General features: G+C 46.5%; 1 protein-coding gene across 2 annotated transcripts in view; it reads left to right on the top strand.

Annotated features, from left to right (window-relative positions):
* The window catches only part of KIF26B (kinesin family member 26B), a 412,513-nt gene extending 398,131 nt beyond the window's left edge, over positions 1–14,382 (top strand). For both annotated transcript variants that reach the window (XM_081824476.1, XM_081824475.1), the window contains 3 exons: positions 3,705–3,907; positions 4,427–4,577; positions 14,201–14,382. In XM_081824476.1, the coding sequence (XP_081680602.1) occupies positions 3,705–3,907; positions 4,427–4,577; positions 14,201–14,349 (503 nt within the window). In that variant the 3' untranslated portion in view covers positions 14,350–14,382. The remainder of the gene's footprint in view (positions 1–3,704; positions 3,908–4,426; positions 4,578–14,200) is intronic.
* Positions 14,383–14,388: the final 6 nt, after the last annotated feature.

The following is a 14,388-nucleotide window of genomic DNA, read 5'->3' as shown; positions in this document are numbered from 1 at the left end:
GTGCACCAGCACGATCCTCACACCACAGAGTGCACAAGCACGATACACACACACACACACACAGTGCACCAGCACGATCCCCCCACACACAGTGCACCAGCACGATCCTCACACCACAGAGTGCACAAGCACGATACACACACACAGTGCACCAGCACGATCCCTCCCACACACAGTGCACCAGCTCGATCCCCACACACACAGTGCACCAGCACGATTGCCACACACACACAGTGCACCAGCACAACACACACACAGTGAACAAGCACGATACACACACACACAGAGCACCAGCACAATCCCTCCCACGCACAGTGCAGTAGCACAATCCATATACACACACACAGTGCACCAGCATGATACACACACACACACACACAGTGCACCAGCACGATGCATATACGCACACACACACACAGTGCACCAGCATGATACACATACCCACAGCACAGCAGCATGATACACACACAAGACACACACAGTGCATTAGCACAATGCACACACACACAGAGCACACTAACGTGGTACACCAAAGCACCCTGGTGTCCAAAATGCATGCTCTCAGAGAACGTCTTCCATCTCCAGGAATCTCCTATCAAAAGGCAAGTAAAGAGTCCAAAGACTCTAATGAGGTGATAAAGGCCACTGACTTCTGAGTTGGAGTTTAGGGTTACAGGGGACAGGAACTTATGATGGGTGAGGAGGAGGACCCAGGTCAGAGCTGGTGGCCCTGTAGCCATGGGGCAGGTGAAGGGAAACAGCGTGAAGAGAGGCCTGGACAGAGAAACAGAAGGAACGAGGACAGTGTGAGCTACTGAGGAATCCCCTGATTCAGCTCCACTCTTTAGGGGATTCCACAGAAATTTCCCCTCCTTCTTCTTGAGTGAAGGACACATTTTTTAATGAGGCCATCTGACGCAGAGCCCTGTGTGCAGTCTATGCCTTGGCCAACGTGAGGGGGGCATGGGGTCCTGCCCCCCAGCCTGGCCTTCGTCGTCCATGGCCCTTCCATGGGGCCCTCGGAAACCATGGCCCCCTCGGAAACCATGGCCCCCAGAACAGTGGTGCTATGGGCTTATCAGGAAGTAAAAAATGGGGTGAGTCCTCGAAGTGGGGTCTCCCCTTTCCTGCAGCTGCTCCGGCAACTGCCCCACGGGCTTTCTGTCTCGACCACGGGGTTTCTTCTGACACAGACGAGCACAAGCTCTGGAATGTTCCAACCGGAACATAATGCACATCATAAACCGTTTGTCTGCCTCAAAGAAGTCAACAGAGCTCTATAAAGGGGGTACAGAGCTCTATAAAACAGCTGAGCTGATAGCAGCCAGCAGGCTCCACACCTGCCCGTGCCTGGTGCTGTCTCCTTCCATAAAGTCTGTCCTCTGAGGCTCTCTTGTTGGGTGAGGCTATCGGAGGACACGGTGTAGGATTGAAGCACCAGGCTAGGGGCCAGAGATGGGTTTAACACAGAGCGCCAGGAGAATCAGATGTCTGCGAGCAGGTGCCAGGGATCCAGGGCCCCATGATGGACGTGGCAGTGGAGATAAGCTCCTTTCAGGTTAGGTGACCTTGTCTCTCTTATTTATGGTGATTATTAAGAGAAATGCTGGCTGTCAGACATGATCAGCATAAATCAAAAGCAACTTCTTTAAGAAGCCATAAAACTCCTCAAAGGAAATTCCTAGCTAGATGGCTGGATTGTACAATTCCTGGAGATGTTTGCAGAGGAGACGGGCAGTTATCTTTTATCAGAGATTGCTTTTGAATTTGGAAAATTGTAATGATTTGGTTGAAAAACGAATAAAAACAGATCACAAGGTGGATAACCTTGACCTCTGAGTGCTTTGGAGTGTGTAGCATGAGAAACAACCAAATGTCATTAAGGTCACCTTATGGGTCCCATTCCTGGAGACCCATGTTGGTGGAAAGTGCATGAAATTAGCCAGAGTGTGGTGTAGTGAGAAGACTGAGCTAGAGAGCAGGAGACTTGGGCTGTTGGGCTGTGGCCTTCAGGGAATAACTACCCTCTCTGGGCTCACATAAAAGTAAAATGAAGGATTTGGTAGAGCACCAACACGGTCTCTCTGATGTTCACATCATAGGAAACAATGCAGATAACATAAAGAATGTTGGTGGTCATATGACTTCCTTTCCATAAGACGATCCACAGTCCATGGGATTTCTTTTGTTAAATCTTGATCTGTCCCCCTCTTCTGTGCTCTTAGAGCTCGCTGACACACAAGGTTCGAGCGTGGTGGGGAGGGGCAGGCAGCATCGAAGACGAGGCCACTGTAAGAGGTTTGTCATCTAATTGGAGACAAAGCAGGAGAAGCATGGAGCAGAACGGTGACCGAGGCAAACTGACAAATCCCGAGTGGGGTTGTGAGGCATAAGTGTGGGAAGCGTTCAGACACAGGGCAGGCCAGCGCAACAGCAGTCCGCTGGGAAGCACCGCGATCAAGCCTCATAGGAGGTTAGGGCAGAGAGGGTGGAGGCCCTTGTGGGCCGAGCACTGAGGGGAGCACAAGCCCGGGCAGCAGGAGCATGGCCTGCGGGCAGCAGGGTGAGACTAACCCACCAAGGGGCTGTTCTTGTCGGATGTAACGACCATAGAAGATGTAAGCCCAGGCCGACTTACACCTCCCCTGCGGGGCAGCTAGAGTACGGATTGTCATTGGCGGTGGGGTGTCTGCCTCGGTTCTTGGCCGGGAGTGTGATAACTCCTCGCAGGGGCTGGGAGTGCCCTGCTTTGCTCTGCCCGCCTCATGCTGTTCACTCGGTCACCAGATTGGTTCTTGTTTTGTCCCTGCCTCTCCATGGAGCTGTGACCCCAAATCTGTTCGAGAAAAACGAAGTCCCTAAAAAAGATCTGTGTAGATGATCTTGTCAAAGTCTCAAGGGTGCCCGGAGTCTAGGCCCCTCCTGTGTCCTTTTTGTGCTGTTCCTGATCTTCACCTCCTGAAGCAGGCGTCATATTTCATCAAGGACAGAGGGGACAGGAAGAGGGGGACGACAGACCCCCAGCCTTTAAGGACGCTGTCTAGCAGCTGCCCACAGCACTTCTGCCGATGCCCCATCAGTGGGAGCTTGAGGTGCAGGTCCCAGGGGCATGGTTCCCATCCTGGCGGCTGTGCACCCTACTCCTGTTCTGTCCCCTTCACGGAGGAAGCAGCGCATATTGGGGACAGCTAGCCCTCTGTCACAGGTTGTCAAGTGTGTTGAATAGGGTCTGGCACATAATCAGTGCTTCTCACAGTGTTGGCTGTCGCTATAAGCAAAAAAGCAATGTTTTTTAGAACTATTCCTATAATACCAAATACTAGGACCCTTTTTCCCCAGAACACAAGCATCTCTTGAATTCCATGGTAACATACATTCATGCTGAGAGTGGGGCCAGTATGGCCGACAGGTCTAGACCATGTGTTTTGGGGTGCGTGTGTGCGTGTGCGTGCACACATGTGGTTCATGGGTGGAGACTGGAGGTGGCTCTAAGGGAAGGCAGGGAGTTGGTGAGCTTTTGGAGGTGAAGCCAGATTAAGGGAGTAACTGTTGAGGTGCGTGGCAGGGCGTTGGCATGTTTCACAGTCAGCCCTGCCACAGACCCTGGGGTGACTATCAGGGTCCTAGCACGCACATCAGAAAATATGTTCATTTAAAAGACTGAAATCCAAAAAGATAAACTTTGGGCTTCGTTCCCTCCTCAGGTTCTCAGAGACGGAGGCTCATCCCAGCGCTGTCCCTTGATACCCCCTCCCCTATAAGAAAGCCCGTCAGCAGCACTGGGGTCCGCTGGGTGGACGGCCCCTTGCGCACCACCCAGAGGGGCCTCGGGGAACCTTTTGAGATCAAAGTCTATGAAATCGATGACGTAGAGCGGCTACAGCGGCGACGTGCGGGCAGCAGCAAGGTGAGCCGTCTCGTCCCCACACGGTGGTGGCAGCCCCCCAACCCCAGCCCGCAGGCAGGTGCTGGAGCAGGGCCCTGAGCGGCACGCTCAGACCTGCGGAGACATCCCCGCAGGGTCCTGGGGCAGGTGGGAGTCGGTGGCTCTGCCCCAGCCACAGACAATTTGCACGGACAAGGAGAGCTCCGTGTTTCTCTGCCCGGGTGTCTAGAAGGCTCAACCGCTGGGGGAGCTGCCGGTCCTGGGGGCTTGTCTGGCTCCAGCCTGGAACCCCAGCCGCCTCCTCAGTGTAAGACATGCCCATGATAGTCCTACCCTGCGGCTGGCTGAGCGGACTCGGGCAAAAGGCACAAACATGGCTGGGAGAATCCAGTCCCTCCCAGCTTCCCAGCGAGGGGCCAGCTCCCTCATCGCTGACTGCGCACGGAGCATTCCCATCTCCAAGAGGTGGCTTGCATCCGAGCTGGGGGGCCTCTTCTCCCTCTCTCCACACACCCCCAGTCCTTCTCCTCTGCCTTCTAGGAGGTTACGTGCTTCAATGCGAAACTGAAAATTCTGGAGCATCGCCAGCAGAGAATCGCCGAGGTCCGGGCCAAGTACGAGTGGCTGATGAAGGAGCTGGAGATCACCAAACAGTATCTGATGCTGGACCCCAACAAGTGGCTCAGCGAATGTAAGTCCCTGGGTTCCTTCCTATCACTGGGGCTGCCAGGTTCACCAGCTCAACGGGCCTGCACACAGCCCAGAGGGAGGCGTACACAGACTGTGTGGGGGTCTGGGGGCCCACAGCCTCACTCTCCTCAGGGAAGATGGGATGGGCAGCAAAGGTGTAGCCAGTATTGCTCTTGCAAGAATTTCTCTCATGTGTCTCAGTCCCAAGCACCTGAAAATGAGATTCCCTCCCCCCACATTTGGCAGAAGATCCCCCAGACTTGAAGCTGAGTTACAAGCCTGCTCCTAGGCCACAAAATCACATTGCATGTCTAGCCCAAACGACATAAGACTTTCTAGAGCTCCTAATAGGGTAGAGTGTGAGCCTCACAAAGAACCCAGAAAGCAAGAAAAACATTTTTGAGAGGGAAAGAATAGCATTCACTGTGTTATTTCTGTTCAATAGAAAGCCCAGGATGACAGTAACCATCTCATAACAATTCAGAACAATTTTGCTCTCTCTCTGACAGATTCAATTGTCTCGAATTTATTTGCTCCTAACCATTCTATTTACCACAAAATAAAGCTCAAATAGGGTCCCAACTATTTCATTGATAGGGGACTCAACATTGGAAGACTTAGTCTGTGGAATAAAATGCATGACTGCCATTAAAATTCCTTTCCCTCCCTTGTCCGACACTCACCAGCCCCCCAGCCTCCCTGTGCCTCTCTCCCTTCACCCCTATCCCCTGCACGCCAATCACGTGGGATGACCACCGTCATGCGGACCAGCCTGGATGCTGGCTTTCCCACATACTAGCTGTGGGACCTCAGCGAAGACGACTAACCTCTGTGAGCCTTGATTTCCTTAACATAATGGAGCCCACTTCATAGGGTGTTATGAGGCATGAGCACTGCTGGGCCCATGATGAAGGCATGGTATCTGGTAGTAAGATGATTATTATTATCCCAGAGTTGAACCAAATAGAAGACTGCTCCCTCGTGCCTGCTTCCGTAGCACACCGACTTAGGTCCTATGTGAGACGTCTGGACAGAGACATGCTCTCAGGGTGTTGTCATCCCAGGCACTGGCGGGGGAGAGGACATGAACGAGAACAGTAGCTAAAGTCTGGCTGTGGCACAAATACAGGGCCCAGTGCTTCCTTCTCTCCCACTCGCGGCTTCTCATCTCCTCCGTCCATGAATTCCAGGCAGTTCAGGTCCCCGGGTGCCCCTGCAGGCAGCCCCCCTTCATTTGTACTGTTTGCATTAGAGCTTTCTGTTTTGAGAGCTGTTTATGCCTCAGGCAGGCTCGAGAATGGTCTTCATCTCACAAAGTCACATTTTTTCCCTGGATGGGAGCAAACGTGCGCATCGGCACACACGTGTAGATGCTTCCAGGAAGCAGTCACTCCCTTCATGCCTTTGTATGTGTCAAAAATCAGTAATCGTTTGATGCTGAGGAAGGGAATGAACAGGAGGCCACATGAAAGGAGAAACACAGATCGTTCCTTTAAGATGAAATGAAACCAAGAATGAGAAAAAAAAAAAAACAAACCAATAAGGCAGCACGCTATTTGCCGGGTGTGGGTGATAAATCGAACACTGGCATAGAAATCTATGTGCCGGCATCCATTTTTATTTTTCTTTCTTAATTCTGATGCCACCTTTGAAGTGGTCTAGTAGCAGCCTGAGGAGGTTATGTCCTGGTGGGTTCTTTTTTGTTTTCAAAAATTTTATTGCTTTCTTTATTGAAGTCTAGTTGACACACACGGTTACACTAGTTTTAGGTGTACAACATACAGATACTATACGTTACACTGTGCTCACTCCAAGTGTGGTTACCATCTGTCACCATACAAGGCCATGACAGAACCATCGACTTTATTCCCTACGCTGTGCATTCCATCCCCATGACTTATTCATTCCATACCTGGAAGCCTGTACCTGACCATCCCTCCACCCCCCTCCTCCCCTCTGGCAACCACCAGTTTGTCTCTGTATTTATGGGTCTGTTTCTGTTTTTTGGTTTGTTCATTTTTTTGTATCTTTTAAATTCCACATATAAGTGAAATCAAATGGTATGTTTTTCCCTTAGCATAATGCCCTCAGGGTCCATCTATGTTGTTGCAGATGGAAAGATCTTAATCTTTTTTATGGCTGAGTAATATTCCAGTGTGTGTGTGTGCGCGCGCGTGCGCGTGCACATGTGAGTGTGGGTACTATGTATATAATAGCCATTCTGACAAGCTTGAGGGGACACCTCATTGTGGCTTTGATTTGCATTTCCCTTATGTTGAGCATCTTTTCATGTGTCTGTTGGCCATCTGCATGTCTTCCTTGGAAAAAATGTCTGATCAGGTCCTCTACCTATTTTTTGATTGGATTATTTGTGGGTTTTGATCTTGAGTTGTATAAGTTCTTTATATACTTTGGATATTAACCCCTTATAAAATATATTTGCAAATATTTTCTACCACTCAGCAGGTTGCCTTTTTGTTTTGTTGATGGCTTCCTTCACTGTGCAAAAGCTTTTTATTTGGTGTAGTCCCAATAGTTTATTTTTGCTTTTGTTTCTCTTGCCTCAGGAGACATACCTAGAAAAATGTTGCTAAGGCCAACGTCCAAGAGATTACTGCCTATTTTCTTTTAGGGGTTTTGTGGTTTCAGGTCTCACATTTAGGTCTTTAATCCATTTTGAGTTTATTTTTGTGTATGGTATAAGAAAATGGTCCAGTTTCATTCTTTGCATATAGCTATCCAGTTTTCCCAATGTTATTTATTTATTATTCAGTTAGCCAACATATAGTACATCATTAGTTTTTGATGTAGTGTTCAACAATTCATTAGTTGAATGTATTATCCTTTCATCACAACATGTGACCTCCTTAATACCCATCACCTGGTTACCCCATCCCCCCATCCCCCTCCCTTCTATAACCCTCAGTTTGTTTTCCAGAGTCCAGAGTCTCTCATGGTTAAAGAAGATGTGGTTCATATATACAATGGAATATTACCTGATGCCATTTATTAAAAACACACTATCTTTTCGCCATTGTACGTTTTTACCTCCCTTGTCATAGATTGACCATATAAGCATGGGTTTATTCTTTTGGGTCCCTATCTGTTCCATTGGTATTTCTATTTTTGTGCCAGTATCATGCTGTTTTGATTACTGTAGCTTTGTAGTGTGCCTTAAAACCTGGGATTGTGATATCTACAAATTTGTTCTTCTTTCTCAAGATTGCTTTTTGGGGTCCTTTGTGGTTTCATACAGATTTTAGCACAGTTTGTTCTAGTTCTGTGAAATTACTGTTGGTATTTTGATAGGGATGACATTGAATCTGTAGCTTGCTTTGGGTAGTATGGACATTTTAACAATATTAATCCTTCTAATCCATGAGCATGGTATATCTTTCCATTTGTTTATGTTGTCTTCAATTTCTTTCATCAATTATTTTATAGTTTTTAGAGTATAGATATTCCACCTCCTTGGTTAAGTTTTTTCCTAGGTATTTTTGGGTACAATTGTACAATTGTAAATTTTTTTTTTTAATTTCTCTTTCTGCTAGTTCATTATTCTTGTATAGAACTGCAACTGATTACTGTATATTAATCTCATATCCTGCAACTTTCCTGAGTTCATTTATTACTCTTAATAGTTTCTTGGTAGAGTCTTTAGGGTTTTCTATATAAAATACCATAGTATCTGCAAATAGTGACAGTCTTACTTCTTCCTTACCAATTTGGATGCCTTTTATTTCTTTTTATTGTCTGATTTTTGTGGCTAGGACTTCCAGTACTATGTTGGATAAAAATGAGTGGGCATCCTTATCTTATTCCTGATCTGAGAAGAAAAGCTCTGTTTTTCACCATTGAGGATGATGTTGGCTATGGGTTTGTCCTATGTGGCCTTTATTATGTTATGTCCCTCTAAAACCATGAACAGATGTTGTTCTTTGTTAAATGCTTTTTCTGCATCTATTGAGATGATCCCATAGACAAAAACTTCAATTTGTTAATGTGGTGTATCACGTTGATTGATTTGTGGATATTGAACCATTTTTGCACCCATGGAATAAATTCCACTTCATCATGGTGAATGATTCTCCTAATGTATAGTTGGATGCGGTTTACTAATATTTTGTTGAAGACTTTAGTATGTATATTCGTTAGAAATATTGGCCTGTAGTTTTCTTTTTTTTTTATAGTGTCTTTATCTGACTATAGTATCAGGGTAATGCTGGCCTCATAGAATGAATTTGGAAGCTTCCTCTTCTACTTTTTTGAAGCAGTTGGAGGAGAGTAGGTATTAACTCTTCTTTAAATGTTTGGTAGAATTCATCTGTGAATCCATCTAGTCGTGGACTTTTGTTTGTTGGGAGTTTTTTATTATTGATTCAATTTTAATACTAGTAATTCAGATTCTGTGTGTCCTGATTCAGTTTTGGAAAATGGTATATTTCTAGGAATTTATCCATTTCTTCTAGGCAGTTCAATTTGTTGGCATATTTTTCATTACAGTCTCTTATAATCCTTTGTATGTCTGTGATATTGGTTGTTACTTTTCCTTTTCCATTTCTAATTTTCTTTATCTGAGTGCTTTTTTCTTGATGAGTTGGCTGAAAGTTTATCAATTTTGTTTTTCTTCTCAAAGAACCAGCTCTTGGTTTCATCTATCTTTTCTATTTTTTTGGTCTCTATTTTATTTATTTCTGCTCTGATCTTTATTATTTCCTTTCTTCTACTAGCTTTGAGCTTTCTTCTTTTCTAGTTCATCTGTGTATAAGATTAGATTGTTGCAGATTTTTCTCGTTTCTTGAGGTAGGCCTGTATTACTATAAACTTCCCACTTAGAACTACTTTCACTGTATCCCATTTGGACCATTGTGTTTTCATTTTCATTTGTCTCCATGTATCTTTTTTTCATTTCCTCCTTGATTTCTTCATTGACACACTGGTTGTTTAGCCTCTACAGGATTGTCGTTTTCAGTTTTTTTCCTGTAATTGATTTCTACTTTCATACCACTGTGGTTGGAAAAGATATTTGATATGATTTCAATCTTCATAAATTTATTGAGACTTGTTTTGTGTCTGGACATGTGATCCATCCTGGAGAATTCCCATGTGCACATGAAAATAATGTGTATTCTGCCATTTGGGGATGGATTGTTCTCTTTGTTAAGTCCATGTGGTCTCATATGTCCTTCAAAGCCATTGTTTCCTTATTGATTTTCTGCTTGGATGATCTGCCCATTGATGTGAGTGAGGTATTAAAGTCCCCTAGTATTATTGTATGACTGTCAATTTCTCCCTTTATGTCTATTAATATTTGCTTTATGTATTTAGGTGCTCTAGTGTTGGGTGCATAGATATTTACAATTGTTATATCCTCTTGTTGGATTGATTTCTTTATCACTATGTAATGCCCTTGTCTCTTGTTACTGTTCTTGCTTCAAAGTCTCTTTTGTCTGATAGAAGTACTGCCACCCTGGCTTTTTTTTTTTTTTTTCTTTTTTTGGCTTCTATTTGCATGGTATATCTTTTTCCATCCCTTCACTTTCAGTCTCTATGTGTCTTTAGGTCTGAAGTGAGTTTCTTGTAAGTAGCATATCGATGGGTCTTGGTTTTTTAACCATTTTATCACCCTATTTTGATTGGAGCACTTAGGCCATTTACACTAAAAGTAATTATCAATAGGTATGTCCTTATTGCTATTTTGTTAATTGTTCTCTGGTTGTTTTTGTAGTTCTTCTTTCGTCCTTTTTTTCTTCTCTTGCTTTTTTTCCTTGTGATTGATGACTTCCTTTAGTGTTATGCTTGGTTTGGTTTCCTTTATTTTTGTGTGTCACAGGTTTTTGGTTTGTGGTTCTACAATATCCTAAGTATATAGCAATCTATATTAAGTTGAAGGTCACTTAAATTTGAACACACACTAAAAGAACTTCATTTTTACTCCTCCTCCACATTTTATATATATGTTGTCATATTTTACATCTTTTTGTGAGTCCCTTTAATATTTAGATATAATTGGTTTTATTTTCTTTTAACCTTCTTTTTTTTTTTCTAAAGATTTTATTTATTTATTTGAGAGAGAGAGAATGAGAGAGAGCACATGAGAGGGGGGAGGGTCAGAGGGAGAAGCAGACTCCCTGCCGAGCAGGGAGCCCGATGCGGGACTCGATCCAGGGACTCCAGGATCATGACCTGAGCTGAAGGCAGTCGCTTAACCAACTGAGCCACCCAGGCGCCCTCTTTTAACCTTCTTACAAGCTTTCTTAAATGATTGACTTACTACCTTTACTGTATGTTTGCTTTACTCATGAATTTTTTCCTTTCATAATTTTCTTCTAATTATGGCCTTTTCTTTTCTACTTAGAGAAGTCTCTTTACACATTTCCTGTGAGGCTCACTTAGTGGCAATGAACTCTTTTAACTTTTGTTTGGGCAATTCTTTATCTCCCCTTCAGTTTTTTGTTTTTGTTTTTTTTAGATTTTATTTATTTATTTGACAGAGACACAGTGAGAGGGGGAACACAAGCAGGGGTAGTGGGAGAGGGAGCAGGGAGCCCAATGCAGGGCTCGATCCCAGGACTCTGGGATCATGACCTGAGCCGAAGGCAGACGCTCAACGACTGAGCCACCCAGGTACCCCTCTCCCCTTCAGTTCTGAATGATAATCTTTCCAAGTAGAGTGTTCTTGTAGTAGGTTTCTTTTTTCCTTTTCAGAACTTTGACTATGTCATGCCACTCCCTTCTGGCCTGCCAAGTTTTTGCTGAAAAATCAGCTGATGGTCTTATGAGGTTTCTCTTCTATGTATCTAGCTGCTTCTCTCTTGCTTTGCCTTAAAAATTCTCTTTATATTTAATCTTTGACATTTTAATTATTATATGTCTTGATGTGGACCTTCTTGGTTCACCTCATTTGAAACTCTCTGTGCTTTCTTCCCCAGGCTAGGGATGTTTTCAGCTATTATTTCTTCAAATAAGTTTTCTGCCTGTTTCTCTTTCTCTTCTCCTTCTGGGACCCCTGATATTGTGAATATTAGTATGTTTGATGCTGTCCCAGAGATCCTTAACTTATCATTGTTTTTTGTTGTTGTTGTTATTTTTACTCTTGTCATTCAGCTGAATGATTTCCATCACCCTGTCTTCCAGATCACTTATTCCTTTTTCTGCCTCCTCTAATCTGCTGTTGATTCCCTCTTATGTACTTTTCATTTCAGTTATCATATTCTTCAACTCTGATTGGTTCTTTCTATTTTTTATCTCTTTGTTGAAGTTCTCATTGAGCTCATCCACTCATGCACTCATTGAGCATCTGTCTGACCGGTGCCTTGAACTCTTCATCAGGTAGACTGCTTATCTCCATTTCCTTTAGTTCTTCTTCAGAGGTTTTGTCTTGGCCTCTTGTTTGGAGCATATTCTTCTGTCTCTTCATTTTGTCTGTGTTTCTGTTTCTTCTTATAAACTTGAAGGAATGGTCTTGTGTAGGGACGTCCCCTGTGTTGGCCGTGTGTACCCGGCATCTTTGGCTGCTGGCTGGCTGGAGTTGTAGCTGGTATGCACTGGAGGATGGGGCAATCTGTGCTGGGGCTGCCCTTGTGGGATGACCAAAGCTAAGGTGGTGCAGGCCAGAGGGTCCCAGGGCTCTTCACACAGAGGGTGTGCTGGTGGGACAGCTGAAGTGGGTGCAAGGCAGGGGATCCCAGGTTCTGGGCAAGGATCACCCTGGCTGGAAACTGGAGCTGAAGCAGGTTTGGGTTGGGGGGTCCCAGGGTACTCTGCACTGGGGGTGCCCTGGCAGGTTGTCTGCAGCTGTAGTGGAACAGGCTTGGAGTACTGCAGGCCCCTATGTCACCTTGGCAAGATGGCCGGAGCTCTAGTGAGCGCTGTGCAGGGCTGTCAGGTGTGTGCTGTGCTGGAACTGGCTTGGTGGGGCTGCTGGGGCTGCTGTGGGCTGGGGCAGTGGCAGGCCAGCTAGGGTGTCTCGACCCTGCCTCTGTCTGTGCTATCAAGGGGCAGGGGGTACATAAAACATGACACTAGTCATCGCCTGTGCCCTGGAGAGAGTTCTAGGGCTGGTTCTTCTGCATTCTAGTTGCTTTTTTAAACTGTGGCTTTTGTTTTCTGGATCCCAGCAGCTGACGGCATCCCGGGCAGACAGACTCCTCCTCCTCATCCCCCTCCCCCTCCCCCCTCTCCTCCTCCCCTCTGTTCTTCTTTAGGAGGATTTGCTCCACCTGTGTGTGCAAGAAGGGAGGAGGGGAGTTCAGGGTCCTCCTCCGTCGCCATCTTGGATCCTCCCTCTGTATTTTAAACATTATCGTGACACTCAGGAGCCCTCAGTCTCATTCCTAGCTCTCCTCATTGTCTGTGACCCCAAGCAAGTCACCTCGCTCCTCGGGATCTCAGCGCACCTGTAAAAAGAGGCGGCCTCCATTACAACCCTTGTGGTTGTTTTTTTTTTTTTAAAGATTTTATTTATTTGACAGAGAGAGACACAGTGAGAGAGGGAACACAAGCAGGGGGAGTGGGAGAGGGAGAAGCAGGCCTCCCACAGAGCAGGGAGCCCGACGCGGGGCTCGATCCCAGGACCCTGGGATCATGACCTGAGCCAAAGGCAGATGCTTAATGACTGAGCCACCCAGGCGCCCCAACCCTTGTGTTTCATCGGAGTCTGTGTTCCAGTTCCCGAGCCATGTTCCCATTTACCCTCTCATTTTTATCTTACTCTTCATGGCAACTTGAGTCTGGTAAGGGAGGCAGAGTAGCAGTTGTGCCTATCATTTCACTTTTAAGTAACCTGTGCCGGCAGCGGTGAGGCATGGCCGAGCTGGGGGTCCTAGGTCAGCGTCCTCTTCCGGGGCCATATCCTTTCCCCTCCCCAGCTGCTGTCCCTGCTGTAGCCCCTGCCGCTGCCCTACAGTCGCCACTGGACAAAGTGGGGGCCTGGGGACAGGAGGGGATGGCCCCACATCACTGCTCTTTAGGGACAGAAGGAAGCAGACTGTTTGCTGTGCTGGCCTGACCGTAAGGGATGGCCTCTGCGTCCTGAATCTCTGCTTGTCTTCTGAGTGCAAGGAATCTTAATTATAGATTTTAGCATCATCATTTCCTGAACCACCAGTGCATATGTGAAAGCAGGAAGCGCCCAGAGACAGGGTCAGGTTTTTCAACCTGCTCAGAGAGGCTGCCGCCTATGGCTGTGGGAAGGAATAAAGAGAGAACAAACAGAAGTAGACAAAGGTATAAATGTCACTCAGGTGAGGCCCCCCCCCCAAAAAAAAGGAGGGGATACTCTGCACCTCAGCTTGGAGATTTATTTTATAGCTAATCAAGAAGAACGGCCCTGGTAGAGTCTCACATCCTATGCTGGAGGTGGACAGAGGTGGGGAGAGCCGGAATGTTGCCTTATCCTTCTGTAGAATCTCAACAAAATGGGAAGGGCCTGAAATCATCATAATGAGTGCAAAGGGCCCCAGTATCCATGCAGGCAGCAAGCAGAGCCCATTGGCAGCCCGAGGGAGTCAGCGGGTCCCATGCTGCCCCAGGTCTCCCCCCGGAGGGGCTGGGTGGGGCGGTGACCAGGAGGCCACCCTCCTGTGCTGGCCACATCTCCACCAGGCTTCTCCTTCTTTGCAGTTGACTTGGAGCAGGTTTTGGAGCTGGATTCCCTGGAGTACCTGGAGGCCCTGGAGTGCGTGACGGAGCGCTTGGAGAGCCGTGTCAACTTCTGCAAGGCCCACCTCATGATGATCACCTGCTTCGACATCACCTCCCGGCGCCGATGAAGAGCCGGCCCGGCCTGCCAGCCCCTCACTGCCCAGGCC

Source organism: Leptonychotes weddellii, chromosome 6 (genome assembly GCF_054177405.1).
Source record: "Leptonychotes weddellii isolate Sample4059 chromosome 6, ASM5417740v2, whole genome shotgun sequence".
NCBI classification, from domain to species: domain Eukaryota; kingdom Metazoa; phylum Chordata; class Mammalia; order Carnivora; family Phocidae; genus Leptonychotes; species Leptonychotes weddellii.
The sequence above is the reverse complement of the archived record's forward strand: the minus strand, read 5'-3'. Positions and strand labels throughout refer to the sequence as shown.